At 34.2% G+C, this 15,071-nt stretch overlaps 3 protein-coding genes across 3 annotated transcripts in view; all 3 read right to left on the reverse strand.

The window, feature by feature from the left end:
- Nucleotides 1-43: 43 nt before the first annotated feature.
- On the reverse strand, nucleotides 44-5,241 carry klhl41a (kelch-like family member 41a). The gene is made up of 6 exons (XM_067444517.1): nucleotides 4,026-5,241; nucleotides 2,832-2,989; nucleotides 2,649-2,756; nucleotides 2,377-2,562; nucleotides 1,330-1,476; nucleotides 44-505 (listed from the first exon to the last, which is right to left on the reverse strand). Exons 1-6 carry the CDS (start codon nucleotides 5,118-5,120, stop codon nucleotides 394-396), a joined length of 1,806 nt encoding a protein of 601 aa, XP_067300618.1. The 5' UTR covers nucleotides 5,121-5,241; the 3' UTR covers nucleotides 44-393.
- A 1,007-nt stretch (nucleotides 5,242-6,248) lies between these two features.
- bbs5 (Bardet-Biedl syndrome 5) lies at nucleotides 6,249-12,511 on the reverse strand. Its single transcript, XM_067444519.1, has 12 exons — nucleotides 12,323-12,511; nucleotides 11,185-11,267; nucleotides 10,993-11,058; nucleotides 10,631-10,680; nucleotides 10,416-10,543; nucleotides 9,646-9,781; nucleotides 8,380-8,475; nucleotides 8,217-8,279; nucleotides 7,391-7,525; nucleotides 7,084-7,167; nucleotides 6,790-6,813; nucleotides 6,249-6,525 (listed from the first exon to the last, which is right to left on the reverse strand). Exons 1-12 carry the CDS (start codon nucleotides 12,382-12,384, stop codon nucleotides 6,424-6,426), a joined length of 1,029 nt encoding a protein of 342 aa, XP_067300620.1. The 5' UTR covers nucleotides 12,385-12,511; the 3' UTR covers nucleotides 6,249-6,423.
- Nucleotides 12,512-13,162: 651 nt separating this feature from the next.
- The window catches only part of col28a2a (collagen, type XXVIII, alpha 2a), a 41,499-nt gene continuing 39,590 nt past the window's right edge, over nucleotides 13,163-15,071 (reverse strand). The window contains exon 36 of the mRNA XM_067444514.1: nucleotides 13,163-14,662. Coding sequence (XP_067300615.1) covers nucleotides 14,655-14,662 — 8 coding nt within the window. The 3' untranslated portion in view covers nucleotides 13,163-14,654. The remainder of the gene's footprint in view (nucleotides 14,663-15,071) is intronic.

A 15,071-nucleotide genomic window follows, 5' to 3' on the forward strand; every position in this document is an offset into this window, starting at 1 on the left:
AACATGAAACATCATTTGCTACCGTTTTACCTCCGTGATTGACATTACAAATCATCCCTCTAAAAGGAAAGTTTTGTTACATTTTGTTTGAAATGTACAACTACTGGGAATGTGCATTAACTCCTTCCCCACCATTGACAAAATCTTCCAGCAATCCATGTTTTCACTGTTCTTTCTTTTGAAATATTATAGGTTCAGATATTTATATAACGCAAATATTACATAAATCCATGAATGTTTTGTGAAAATGAAAAGAAAAAATGTTGGCGGGGAAAGAGTTAAATAGTAAATAGTTTCAATTTTAATTTAATGTTGGATATCATTTTTGTTGTGGTTTATGCTACTTATAGTTACAGTTTGTTATTGGCTGTAAACTATAACAGTGATGATGATTTAAAGTTTAGGCATCTTTGCTGCATTTAGTCTCATAGAAACACAGGAGGCACCGGCAGCGTATCGCATCTCTTGTATCATTCCAGCCCACTGTTTCTTGTCCTCTTCATACCTGTTAAAAAAAAGAGTAAAACGTTTTAGTTAGAAAGATTCAATACTAGTTAAAAGTCTAAATACACTTGACAAAATGTGACACTGGACCACCATAAGGATACTTTTTTTTCTGAGGGTGCAAAACATACATATTGTTAAAATGACATGCATCACATCTAAATATTGATAAAATTGCCTTTAAAAGTTGTCCAAATGAAGTCCTTAGCAATGCATATTACTGATAGTATATATATATATATATGGAAGGATATTTACAAAATATCTTCATGGAACATGATCTTTACTTCATAACCTAATGATTTTTGGCATAAAAGAAAAATTTATAATTTGTAATTTATAATTTGCAACTTATGACTGGTTTTGTGGTCCAGGGTCACAAATCATAATTGTTTTTTTGTGATTTTAAACTGCCATTTTAAAGTGTGGTGTCAGTATGATTTTTGGAACATTTAATATGCTCACCATGGCCATTTTCTTTTAGAATTTAAAATGTAATTTATTCCTGTGATCAAAACTGATTTTTCAGCATCATTACTCCAGTCTTCAGTGTCACATGATCATTCAGAAATCATTCTAATAATATAAATGTATCATGTCTCAAATCATTTTAAGATGCTGATTTGCTAGCCTGATGTTGTCATACTAAATCCTATTCAGAATATGAATTTCCAGAACTCAAATGTTGTGGGCGGGGCTAAATTCGTCTGGCTACTGATTTTCTGTTCAGGAAACATTTCTTATCAATGTTGAAAACAGTTGTGCAATTGCTTTAAGATGAATATAATTCCGATAGACTATTGCTGTGTCAAGCAGAACACTTACTGCCAGATGTCTGTGATTTCTGATGGGACACACTGTTTGTCATCGTTCTCCTTCACAGTGAAGCCGCCCACCGCATACAGCACACCAGCAGAACTGACCACATTCACTGAGCTTCTCTCCTGGGCAAACTCAGAGAATGCCTCCCATCTATTGGGGAAAACAACATGGTTTTAACTGATTCTGATAGATTTGTATTGTAACTTCTGCCATATGGAGATGAATACCATAATATAGGATGAATACCGCCACAATATTGCAAACCTTTCAGATAATTTAACTACTAATTATGTAATTAAAACAAAATACAGTTTTTGTTCCATTTTTCTTTCTCTAATTTGTGATTATTTTATAGGGTTTTCCTCTGTCCCTTAATTCCAGCAAACACAGAACGTTTGCCTATAATGTTAGTATTATCTTATACACAACGTTCAATAATGGTTATTTTTAGGTTATTATTTTTGCTACCCTAAATTAACGTTCCCAGAATGTTGCTCAGTGGTTATTTTTTAATCACATATAAAATAACTTATACAGAATATTCCTGAATGGTTATTTTTAGGTTATTATTTAATAATTTCTCAAAAAATAAGATTACAGCGGGGTAATTATATAGGTTTAAAGGGGTTTGGGGAGCGTTCTGGGAAGTTAAATGTTAGGGGAACGTTAAAATAACATTAGAATAACGTTTTACAAACCACAAACGAACATTCTATTTCTGTTAAGAAAACTTTCATGGCTAACCAAAAAAAAAAACCTGATAAAAGAACGTTCTGGGAACCAAAAATTGTCGCTGGGATATTATTTTTCAATCGTGTCAGTCTATATCCCTTTAACAAAAGCCAGTTCCTGTCTGACATCCTCCAGGAAAGTGAAATCATTTTGGACTTTGGAGGGAAAACAGCTCAAATCAGTAAGTGTCATCATCGATAGATTTGCTGAATTCTGTGATGTTTTGTGGTATTAAATGTTATGACATGATGTCAGTATTGCAAAAGATAGCTAAAAAATTACAGAATTTGCAAACTACTTTTAGTGATCAGTACGTACTTGTTTGTTGCAAAGTCATATGCTTCACAAGAGGCTAAAAGGCCATCTTCATTGACTCCTCCAACCACAACGATCTTTCCTTTGTGGACGGCTGCTCCAAACATGGACCTGGGAGTCTTCATGGCTGCCAGCTCTTTCCATTCTGACTTCTTGTGATTGTACGCAAACATCTTGTTGATGGTTTTACTATTACACAATGAAAACAAGCAATGAAGCCTCATCTCAGGCTTTTATTTTGTATTTGATCTAATCTTAATTTAAATCTGACTTACTTTTCATCCGTCTTTCCACCTATGCAGTAAACTAGTCCGTTCTGTGAGATCACACTGTGACCATGAATTCTTAAGGGCAGTTTTTTGGTCTCCAGCCACTTCATCTTACTGACGAATAAAGCAAAGCATGATTAACCTATATTTGGTTTTATGCATGCAGCAGAAAATGCAGAATATACTTACTCAATATCATAGCACAGCACTGAGTCCAGAGACATGCTGGTCTGCAGATCTTTACCAGCAACTGCAAACAAAAAGTTTTCAAACTCCCCCATGGCGAACAGACACCTGGGCGATGGCATTGGTGGCAGGGCAATCCAGTTTGGAGAATGACTGTCCAGCTGAAGAAAATGGATGATTTACAATTGTAAATAACTCATTTTACGAGTTACTGATGCTAGGTATTATCTGATCTGGGCCTTTGCTTTTAACCTAAAACCACTTACTAGAAATATGAAGTCATGCAATTAAATGTATAGTTCACCTTGTCATCATTTACTAACCCTCATTCCAAACCAGTAAAGAATGCAAAAGTGGGTTTTTTACATCACAGTGTTAATCCAGAGTCATTCTTAACATTTTTGTTACTTTAAGTAAAATAAACAACTGAAATAAAAAATAAAATAAATGCTAATTTTCATTTAGTTTAACTTGATGTACAAACATAATTCAAAATGAAATTTCATAAAATGAATAATAAAAAAGCATTACTAAAACTAAAATGTAATATTATTTTTTTTCATCATATTATTGTTTCATTATTTATATATTTTTTAAATGTATATAACATTATCTGTCATTATTGTTATATTGTTTTATTATTTTTGTAAATGTACATTTGTAAATTCTGGAATAAGTTATTATTTGTGAGGCCAAAAATATATATATTGGATTAAATAACATTCTCATTGGACTTCCTTTGATAATTATGAATATTTAATATGGAAAAGGAAATAATTCTAGATGTCATGCAAGAGACTTTAATTAGTGTAACAAGTCAAGGAGAACGTCAGTGGTTTGGAACGACCTGAGTATGAGTAGTATGAATGACAACTCTCATTTTAAATGAAAGAAAAGCCGTTTACAGTCACATCAAGAATGGTATATAAGCATTAACCAACGGACGGTAGCGTTCTAAAGCGCAGGCTGCAGTTTTAAATATTCACGCTCATTTTAACAGGCCTTCCTTCTGACGTTTTTAACGTTCATCAGCTGGATAAAATTCGCTCTGAAAATGATTCCAAATATAGGGCTATCGCTCTTCTATGTTGTTAAAGCTGTGGAGTGGACTTCCTTATTCCCATAGAATTAGAATAATTATTAAAACTTTATAGTTATGGTCCTTGGTGTGAATCGCCCTTATAAATGAGTCTTAACCTGATAGAAATAGCTCTGCAATGGTGAATCCTCGTCGTCCTCATCCACAAACAGCCCTCCCACAACAAAGAGCAGGTTCTTCTTTGTTGTAATGCTAACATGGTTTCGAGGAATCTGCTCTGCTATTGCTGCTAGAAAGCATTCGTTTTCATTAGCATCATAGGCCACAGCTGCCGTGTCATTTATCATCAGAATGAGATCCCTGGCGAACATCCCCAACCGTTGCTTGTCATTCAGATAACCCGGCAATTCATTCTCTCCCTCTTCTCCTTCGCCTTTCTCCCCCTCCTTGATCTGTGGAAGTTTTCCCGCAAAAGCCTCTTTGATGACTTTCAGCTTTTTGAGGAGCTCAGGGTCGGCCTTGATGATGTCATCCTTTTCCACTTTCTCCTTGAAGTATTTCTCAGGTAAAAGTCGGAAGCGGATGTGCTCGAAGGCATCTTCCAAAGCTTTCGCCCGGATCTCCTTGTTCTTCCGGACCCATTTCATCAAGAGCTCGTATATGACCTCTTCCTTTTCCACGTTCAGAGAATCGCACCCGATAAGGGCGAACAGCTCGGGAGCGTTGAACTCAAGAAAGTCCTCTTCCTTGGACAAAGTCTCAAAACGCTCCGCTATGAAGTCCCTGGCGGCCACAGCGAGCCTTGGGCAGTTCAAAACCAGTCCCATTCTGAAGACGGCCAAGCAGTTACCCAAAGATAGCTTGTTTTGGAGATAGTTGACGCAAACGGTGAAAATGGATGGGATCTGAAACCTGTTGGCGACTGCGAAGACGTCTTGCACGTTTTCATCTGTGATTTCGATGTCTGCAGAATAGAGATAGTTCACAATCATTTCCATAATGGCGGGATCCACATTCTCCAGCACTACTTCCTTGCTGGAGTCTTTCTTCTCAGCACCGTCTTCAGTAAAGTACAGCTCTCGGAAGTATGGGCTGCACGCAGCCATTATGAGTTTGTGGCAGGGAAGACTCCTATCTCCAACCTTCAGAATACAATCCACAAACTTGTTCTCCTTCAGAAGTTCCTTTAAACCATCCTGGAGCAGAGTGCTCTGAAAGAGCCTAAGGTCCTCCTTGATACTCGTTGGTTCCATCTCACCGTTTGCAGGTCTCAAAGAGGATGCGGTACTTCCTCTTGCCTTGCCGTCTCAGTTGTAAGAGGCTGAAATAACACACAGCACCAACACAAACCCCATGCAATTTAAGCCCACCCCTCTAAATATAGACCCCTCATACAGTCAGAAAGAATTCAGGCTGACTAAACGGGAGCCGCATCAAGCAGCTGTCAAAGACTAAAAAAGACAACACTCAGAGGTCAGGGGTGTTTTGTAAAGGGAAAATGAATGTGTGCTTGGAAGGAGTGACAAGTCAGTAGGAATTCAACAGATGTCAAAGAGTTTAAAATAATCATAAAGGTGTGTGTCATTGCTTTTGTTTTGCGTGTGCCGTCATTTGTACGACTCTCAAAAATGAGTTTATAGTTCTGACTCATTCATATCCACTTACCTGGAAAAGTTCAGCCAAAAATGTAAATTCTCTCATCATTGATGCTCTCTCTCACAGATATATGGACTAGTATTATAAAATGGGTGTTTTTTGTGTTCTTTTTTGGAGCTTGACAGCCTATAAAAGGTCATTGTAAGTAGGAAATAAGTTTAATTTTTTTAATAACATTTCAATCTAATTTTTAAATACAATAATTCTAATAACATTTGTTTCACAGGGAAAATAACAGCACATGTTTGAATCAACATAAATGTGAGAATTCTTTAAATTATCTTATTTTACATTTTGTTGCCTAAAAGGTCAGCAAACCACAGCTGCTGTGAGGCCAGAGAGCAGTTCATTGTAAAGTAGTTGTGAGCTCCTCTGATACATTTTACCCAGACTTTGTCAAACCCGAGCAAAGTCTGGGTAAAATGTACACCAAAAAAAGCATGTAATGGTTTGATCCAGCCACTGCTATCAAAACCACTTTAACATGTTAAATGGATTAAACCCAAAAAACTATTTTTATATCACATTATCTCATACTTTTACTAGAACACAACAGCAAAATTAGAATGTAAAGTTCTATATGCAAAAAAAGCTTAGTTTCTAATATACAAATATTATTTTATACTACATACAGTATATATATATATATATATATATATATATATATATATATATATATATATATATATATATATATATATATATTGTTCTAGTTATATGCACACATTCATATATTATATTATACTTTTATTCAATTGTGATTTGTAAACATACGTAATTATTATCAAATAGCAAATAAATGCACATTTTGCTAATTACAAAATTCTTGATGTTGAATGTAAACAGTGTATCAAACAACGCAATGCCTAAATACATAACTGTACAGAGTGCTTGAGCATTTTAACCCATGACTTCCCAGAGTCCCTGCAGTGTGAATCCATCCTTCAGTTTCTCTATAGCCAGACCCAGCTCTTCAGAAAACACCGGCTCACGGTCATGTTGCTTACGGAGAGGGAAAAAAGATGTCATTAGACAGACAGATGGATGGATAGACAGATAGATTCATGGATGGATGAATAATTGGACAGATGAACAGACAGACAGACAGACAGACAGACAGACAGACAGACAGACAGACAGACAGATAGATAGATAGATAGATAGATAGATAGATAGATAGATAGATAGATAGATAGATAGATAGATAGATAGATAGATAGATAGATAGATAGATAGATAGATAGATAGATAGATAGATAGATTTACCTTATTTCCATCTGCAAAATAAGCCTTGAGATGAAAAAAGAGATAAAATGAAGTGATTATAAGTGTAGTAAAAATCTAAATCTTAGACAAGAGAACATTCCCAATGTCAGAATCATCAGATCAGAGTGTAAACATGTTTGATCCCTGGCAACAAAAGTCTGTGCTGGTGGGACATTGTGAGTTGTGGCTTAAGCGATCAGCTATTTTCAGCATGTCACACACACACAACACAACACTACGTGGTGAAAGCAGGGTGTCATTATCTCTTAGAGTAGCATATGAGGTAAAACTCACAGTAAAAGCGTCCGTGTGCTCATCTGGCTCAATCTCCACGTCATCAGGCGGCTGCTCTACGGTCAGCTCCTCCAGAGGCTGAGGCTGAGGAACAAAGCTCATTTATTTTTATGTTATCTATGGGCATATTCCCTATGATTTACAGTAAAAGTGGAGGCATAGGTAACATTGATGTACCTCGGCTAATGGTGTTTTATACAACACAAAAGGAGAGCACTTGTTATAAGTATAGAATACAGTTTCAAAACAACTGTTTTCAATAGTATCACATGTTTCACTTTACATGACAACAGATTTGCCTAACTACCTTTTCTTCCATCTCGTATTCCACTCCAAAAATGGGGTTTGCTGAGTACACTTTGTGTAAGGAGTTGATTTCCTTCACTGCATCTTGTAACTTGTCCATTGGATCGATCTTAAATCCCAGCACATATCCTCCTGTCTGAGAGATGAAAAATCACAGAATGTAGGCTACATTCACACCAGGGAATCCACAAAGACAACACTTCCAAAGTTTGGGTTTGGTAAAATTAAAAATATATATACAGTATATTGAAAGAAGTATCTTCTGCTCACCAAGGCTTCATTTATTTGATCAAACATACAGTAAAAACAATAATATTAAAAAAATATTATTACAATTTAAAATAACTGTTTTCTACTGTAATATTTTTTTAAATGTAATTTATTCCTCTGATGCAAAGCTACATTTTTAGCATCATTACTCCAGTCTTCAGTGTCACATGATGTATAAATATGCCGATTTGTTGCTCAAGACACATTTCTTATAATTATCAATGTTGAAAACAGATTTGCGGCTTAATATTTTTGTGGAAAACATGATACATATATTTTTTTTGATGAATAGGAAGTTCAAAAGAACAGCACTTATATTAAATTTGTTGTAACATTATACATATCACTAATCAATTTAACCATCCTTGCTAAATAAATGCAATAAATTCGTCTTTTTTTATCTTACTGACCACAACATTTTAACAATAATGCACAAAAACCTTGTTTTTATTCTTCACCAAATGAAATAATAATCATTTTAACAATAATTATGCTTTAAATAAAATGTTGGTGTCATTATAGTTGTTCTGGAGATCTGGATCCTGGTCCAGACTTACCTGTTGAGAGCTCTCAATCACAAGAGCCAGTCCAAATTTAGAGTCTCTAATCCTTATGGAGCGCTTCAAACAAAGGGATGAGAAAAAGAAAGCGTGGTTTTAATACATACAACTCATTACTGATAGCTCACTCTTTGTCTTTAGAAGCAGAAGAAACACTCACAATTTGCAGATAGGGAATGCTGACATTGAAGCTCTCGTTCATGTTGGCGTGCCACACTATCCTCACGTTAGTAATGAAAAACGTTCCAAGATTACCCTGAAACACAAGGCCATGCTTAGTTTCTCTTTCCTCACGTGTTACAATTCACTTTTTTTGTGCAGAATATATATATATATATATATATATATATATATATATATATATATATATATATATATATAATGACCTTGTGAGAAAAAAAAAGTATTTGCACACACACACACACACACGCACGCATGCATGCACTCTCACACACACACACACACACACACACACACACATACACACACACACACACACACACACACACACACACACACACACACACACACACACACACACACACACACACACACACACACACACACACACACACACACACACACACACACACAAACACACAAACATGTAGTGTTTCCATGTTTTATGGAGACTTTCCATAGGCGTAATGGTTTTTATACTGTACAAACCGTATTTTCTATCCACCTACACCGCCCCCTACCCCTAAACCTACCCATCACAGGAAACATTCTGCATTTTTACTTTCTCAAAAAAAAAACTCCTTCAGTATGATTTATAAGATATTTTTTCTCATGGGGACCTAAAAATGTCCCCACAAGGACAAGGATTTCGGATATTGCCATCTTTGTGGGGACATTTTGTCCCCATAAAGAAGGGATTACACACACACACACACACACACACACACACACACACACACACACACACACACACACACACACACACACACACACACACACACGGCATTTCAAGACTATTGCCACTAGATGGCATTAATGCTCTGCATTGTAAATGTGGTCAAATCTAACCACCTCATATGTGTGTGGTCTGCATTGTCACAGATTGTTTTTTTTTGTTTTTTTTGGAAAATTGTAAAGGAAACATTGCCCCAGTATATGTCCCCATTTATTTTAAAGGAATGTCTAGGTGTTTGTGTGCGTGTGTGTACATGTGTGTATGTATGGGAGTGTGTTCTGCATTGGGAATGTTCTATGGTCTCATCCCTTCATCTGTGTGTGAGGGTAATCTTGATTGTGCACATTCCAATTTATTTTAAGTGCGACAAAAGAGACCACTATTAATTTTTAAAAGTGAAAATAAAATTAATTTCGGGTTAAAATGACATAAGTTCACAACATCATTATTTAGTAAATTCCTACAAAACCAATTATAATAATAATATTATATTTTAATCCACTGAAATACCTGATCACTAGACAGGTTCCAGACTCCATTAATTTTGTCATAAACCTGCTCCTGTGGCAGAAGCCTCAGCTGTTTATTCTGAATAAGAGCTCCTCTTAGCTTCAGATCCCGATACATTTTGGACGTCTCATAAGCTCTGCAAGAAACATAATTAGTTTGGCAACTAATTTATCTAATTGTATCTAATACTTTACATGTTTTAGTAATATTGGGTCAACTAAACAAATAAATGTATTCTATTGGCATTCCAATGATTTCAACATGATCATTTGTTACATTTTTTAAATCCATTCTTTATTTTATGCTAAATTTAATTTCCTTTTATTGACCATATTCCTATAATAATATTTCTTCTGAAGCATTTATTTTATAAAACAGTGACCATATTTTTTTCAAAAAGTTACCCATTAAGTAGATTTCTACTAAATCCAACCAATCATTTATCATTTGTGGTATATTTTGTGTGCTGTGCTAAATAAATAAATATAGCTAAACACTCTTTTAAACTTACAATACATACCACTAGATCTTATTGCATTTTTCAAACTCCTGTTCAAAATACTTTTAACTGTTAACATTAAAAATGTGGTATTTATGAATTAATATGCAATTCTAAGAATAGGTTAAACTTTATAGATTAAACTACAGATATAGATTTAAATATTAATTTGTTAATGAACAAAAACAAAGCCAATACACCAACTCAAATTTGGAGAGAAAAAAAACATGAAAACTGATACTAATCTTGTCATTATGTAAAACACAAGTACCTGTGAACAGCAATGACAGATGTAAACAGTCTCGGACTTCCTGGGACCACATTCGTGAATATGAACTCAAATCTAGTGTTATTAGATTTGGTTAATATGTAAAGTGCTTCTGTCTGACCTCTCAGTTTCTGGAAAAAAGGGGGAATTTGACATCATCTACATGGGCTATTAAAAGTGATTCTGATGGGTAGGAACTTGAAAGGAAGAAGACTCACTGAATTTGCTGTCCTTGTGGTGATATTAATAATACAGTTGTATCCCACTGCTGTTAATAAACACAAAAAAACACAATGTGTCAGATAATGATTGACAGTTCTGCTGCCAACTGACAGAAAACATCCATCTGTTGCACAAAAGATTCAATTTTAGATTAAGATTAAAAAAAAGATGACATTTTTTACTCTCTCAAAATGATGTTTGAGAGATCTACATCTGTCCAGTGCATTAAAACCTAGAGTTTTAGATCTTTTCACTGTAGTAATTAACCCTAAATACATTTTGTTCAATAGAGGGCGACAAAGACTCACTATGAAGAGCAGCAATAGAGGTTATTATTTAATATTTCTCAAATACTCACACAAGTTGACTCTTGGCAGTGCCAATGAATGCCATATTATCCTTAAATTGGTCACCAGGAGTCTTCCTATATGAAGACAAGACGTGACATTACAATAACCAAAATAATATACAATATAAACAAGACAATTGATGATATTTTACATGACGACTAATCTAATCAAATCAAATAAGAAAAAGAAGACAGCCGCACCTCTATCACCATTGTTTCCCTTTGTGTCCTCGATGGAATCCAGGCAGTCGATGAGCGCTTCACCTGGTCTGGTTTTCATCTGCCTTAAATGAAACATAAAATCACTGGCTGCTGCTGAGAGAATAATACACTCCCTTCCTGGTTTCACAGACAAGGCTTAAACTCGACCCAGACTTAAATACATGTTTGAGCTGTTTTAACTAAAAGCAACTTACACACACTAAAAAAATATTTAAAAAATAAGTTACCTTACAATTTTGAGTTAATTGAAATTAAAAATGTAAGTATGTGGTTCAGATACAATACTATTTAGAGTTTATATTGATTAAACCATTTTCCTTCATTGCATCAACTAAAAAAATTTATTTCAATAAACTCAACATTTTTTAAGTTAAACCAACAAAAAATGTTTACAGTGCAGAGATCTTACATTGTCAGACATTGTTTTGTCTCAAGATGCACACCAGTAATATTTTATTAATCTAAGGCACGCTTATAAAAGCTATTTAGATGTCCTAATTGAACTAAGGCCTAATCCTGGCTTAATCTAAGCCCTGCCTGTAAAACCAGGTTTAAACGTTTAATTTTACAAAACGGGTGCATGTATGGGAGTATATGAAAAGAGGATGTTTGTGTAAAGCATATTTTTTGTTTCTAGGAAGCACCTTGCACCTTATTTTACACATGTAATGAAAATAAAGTGTAAACCAGTATCAAATTAAAATGTTAAAAAAGTGTGACAATGCTGAAGGCTTAATTATATACCTTATATGTATTTTATATGCATTTTATATTTATTTATATTTTAGAATTATGCATAGTAGTATTATTTTAGCATTTATACTATACTAATTGTTATTCATATTTTGAATTGGTATTTATTTTTATATTTTACATTTTTATTTAAATCTTTAAAACACTTAACACGTAAACACTTAAAACACTTGGCTGACACGATTGCTTGATGGATGTAAATCATGTAAACACATATGAATGTTTCAAGCGCATCGCAGGGAAACACATAATCCATCGACATTTAGAGTGCAGAAAGTGTCCCGCTAGTTCGCTGTTAATGTGTTTGTTTAAGATTAATTAATGTCATTAGCTTCGGAGCTAGCAGATTAGCGCGAGGACTTACTGTGGAGTGATGTCAAATCTCACGTCTCTGTCCTCCCAGAGTGCGTCTAAAACTGACGCCATAATCAAGCACAGTTTAACGAGCGAATAAAACTAATGTAAATATGTTTTTCCTCTGATAATAAGAACTGAAACCCTCTCAGTCGCTCGCTAAGAGGATTTGGCACAGAGCGGAGCGTCTTCACGTCACCACGGTAACATCAATGAGTACGGCGGGACGTGAGGGACAAACTTAATGATCTAAAAGTAGAGCTATTCGGTTTTTACAGCTTTAACTCACTCAAATTAGAACACATCTCAAAACTATTGCTTTATTACTATATCTGAATACTTTGATGTGCTTAAAAAATAACTTGTATATGCTTATAACCTAAGTTGTAATTATGTTGTAACTTGTAACCATGAAATGTGTTTTCAAATAAGTTTTTATTACATGAAATATCTTCAATAATACAAATTAAGTTTTTGAAATATTTGAACATATTTTTGGGGGGATACTTAGGGCAATGTGGCTATATGGCAACGTACCCGAATGGAAAATGGTCAAAAAGTAGTTTTTCTATAAAATTATGATCTTCTTTTCTATTTGAATGCACATTTCTTTTAGAAATTGCTTGATTTATATACTTGGAACTTGCAAACCAAAAATAAGTACATCCCTATAATTTAATATCAAGATATCAGGATTAATATATTTAAATCAGCAATCCACATTTGATTATGATCGTTAATAATAATACAAATATTATAGTTACAGTTGTTCAGTAACAAGCACAAAGTAGACATAATTATTAACCAAACATTTTATTCAAGAATTCCACAAAAGAATACCTTCAAAAATATAATTTGTATAAAACAGTCAAAACGTCCATGTCTACAATTATTTCCGACAATAAAAACAGGCTTGTGAAATAAAAATGGCAAATATTATTTTGAATACAAAAATTCAGGATTGCAAAACTATTTAGTCTGAATAACACTAAAGCTACTGTGACACATGAGAACATATATACAAAATGTTTTCTGTTTTGAAAATCAGAAATGCATTTAAATTATTACAATTTAGTGACTTGACTAGCCTACTTGATGTTATTTTGCTCCCAGCAAAATGATAATCTCCCAATAAAACCCTCAAGATGTCATTTATGATGCGTCTGCACCTGCTAAATCTTACTCAAGTCACAAATTGCATATACATTTTAAATAAAACAAAACATATATATACAATCAATTCCCAATGAAAGTAGTAAATAGTGTTTCTGCATGTCACAACGGTCACATGTAGAGCAGTGCACAGATTCTCAGTGGATACCAAGAAAAATAAGAAGTGTGTGTTCTGCATATAGAATGAATGGCCAGGAAGCTTCACAATAACACCTGTGTTTCACTTTAGCAGGCATTTGTTTGTGGACATCTTTTGAATTGTTATGTATAAAATGTGTAAACATTTCCTCCAGATCCTGAGCTTAACTCTTTCGTCGCCATTGATGGAATTTTCCGGCAATCCATGTTTTATTCACTGTTTTATGGTGGGAGCAGATTTGCTCATCTTCTGCTTGACCTTTCAAGGAAGCTAATGCGCTCATCAAATATTAAACAGCATATAAATCAAATCTGCCCAGTGTTACGGAATGAAATGTCACTGTATAGGAAGCTTTGGGGGTGTTGATGGACTTGATCTATGCTTTGATTATCGTTCTGAATCCATCTTGTCCGAAATCGCCTCCTAGAGCACTATTTGAGGAGACAGTCATTTGGAGTGTTGTCCGAAACCATATTGCACTCATTTAATCCCACAATGCACTGCAATAGCGAGTATACAAACGATGTATGTATGCTCAGAGAATACCCATAATGCACCGTGAGAGTCGCGTACCGAATAAATTCCCACGTCTGACCAGAAGATGGTGTTTAAATTGAACTAATTGTCTCTAACAAAAACTCAATTTTCTCCGTTTTTTTGTTTTGTTTTTGTGAAACTTGTTTTCCCAAATTTCAAGTTTTGATTAAAAAAAGAATGCATGAAGCTAGAATAAAATGTTTGTTGTTTGTTTTTAAAGCAGAGGCTCTGTTCTTTCTTTTGATATATTGTAGGTTCAGATATTCTTACAACAAAATATTAATTTTTGAAAATGGTCAAAAATTGCTGGGATTGGCTGGCAACTTTTGTTTGTTTTTAAAAATAAAAATCACTGGCGGGAAAGAGTTAAAGTTGGGGAAAATGTTTCTGATATTAAAAGAAGTGACTGAAGTGGGCATCTGTCATTGTGGTACTCCAATTCATTTACTGAGGTTGAGTGTAGAATGATGACCGGTGTAGATCTTCATCCAGTTTAGCCAGCTATAAAAACAAAGGCAGAAAGAGTCAGAAAAGATGCAAATCCTTGCACATTTTAAAGGAAAGTTCTGTTTTTGACCGTATTTGTTATATAATGTTCTCAAGCATTGTGTCTGTAATGCATAACCAAAAGTTTATCCACCTAAATAAGTCATTCCACCTCAAAAAGAATGATTTAGACAACGTTATGGCTCATATCCTTATTACTAAATAATTCAGAGTGCTTTAGCAAAACTTATATATATTTTTAAATATTTATTTTACTTTTATACCTTCTGGGGCAGAATCAGTTTAGTTCCATACATGAGTTATTGTAACTGTGATTAATAAATAATAATAAATAATAAATAATCTAAATTCTTTATTTAAAATTGATAATTTACATTATGTGACAAATTATTTTATTTTAGTA

This window comes from Pseudorasbora parva, chromosome 5 (genome assembly GCF_024679245.1).
Source record: "Pseudorasbora parva isolate DD20220531a chromosome 5, ASM2467924v1, whole genome shotgun sequence".
NCBI lineage: Eukaryota > Metazoa > Chordata > Actinopteri > Cypriniformes > Gobionidae > Pseudorasbora > Pseudorasbora parva.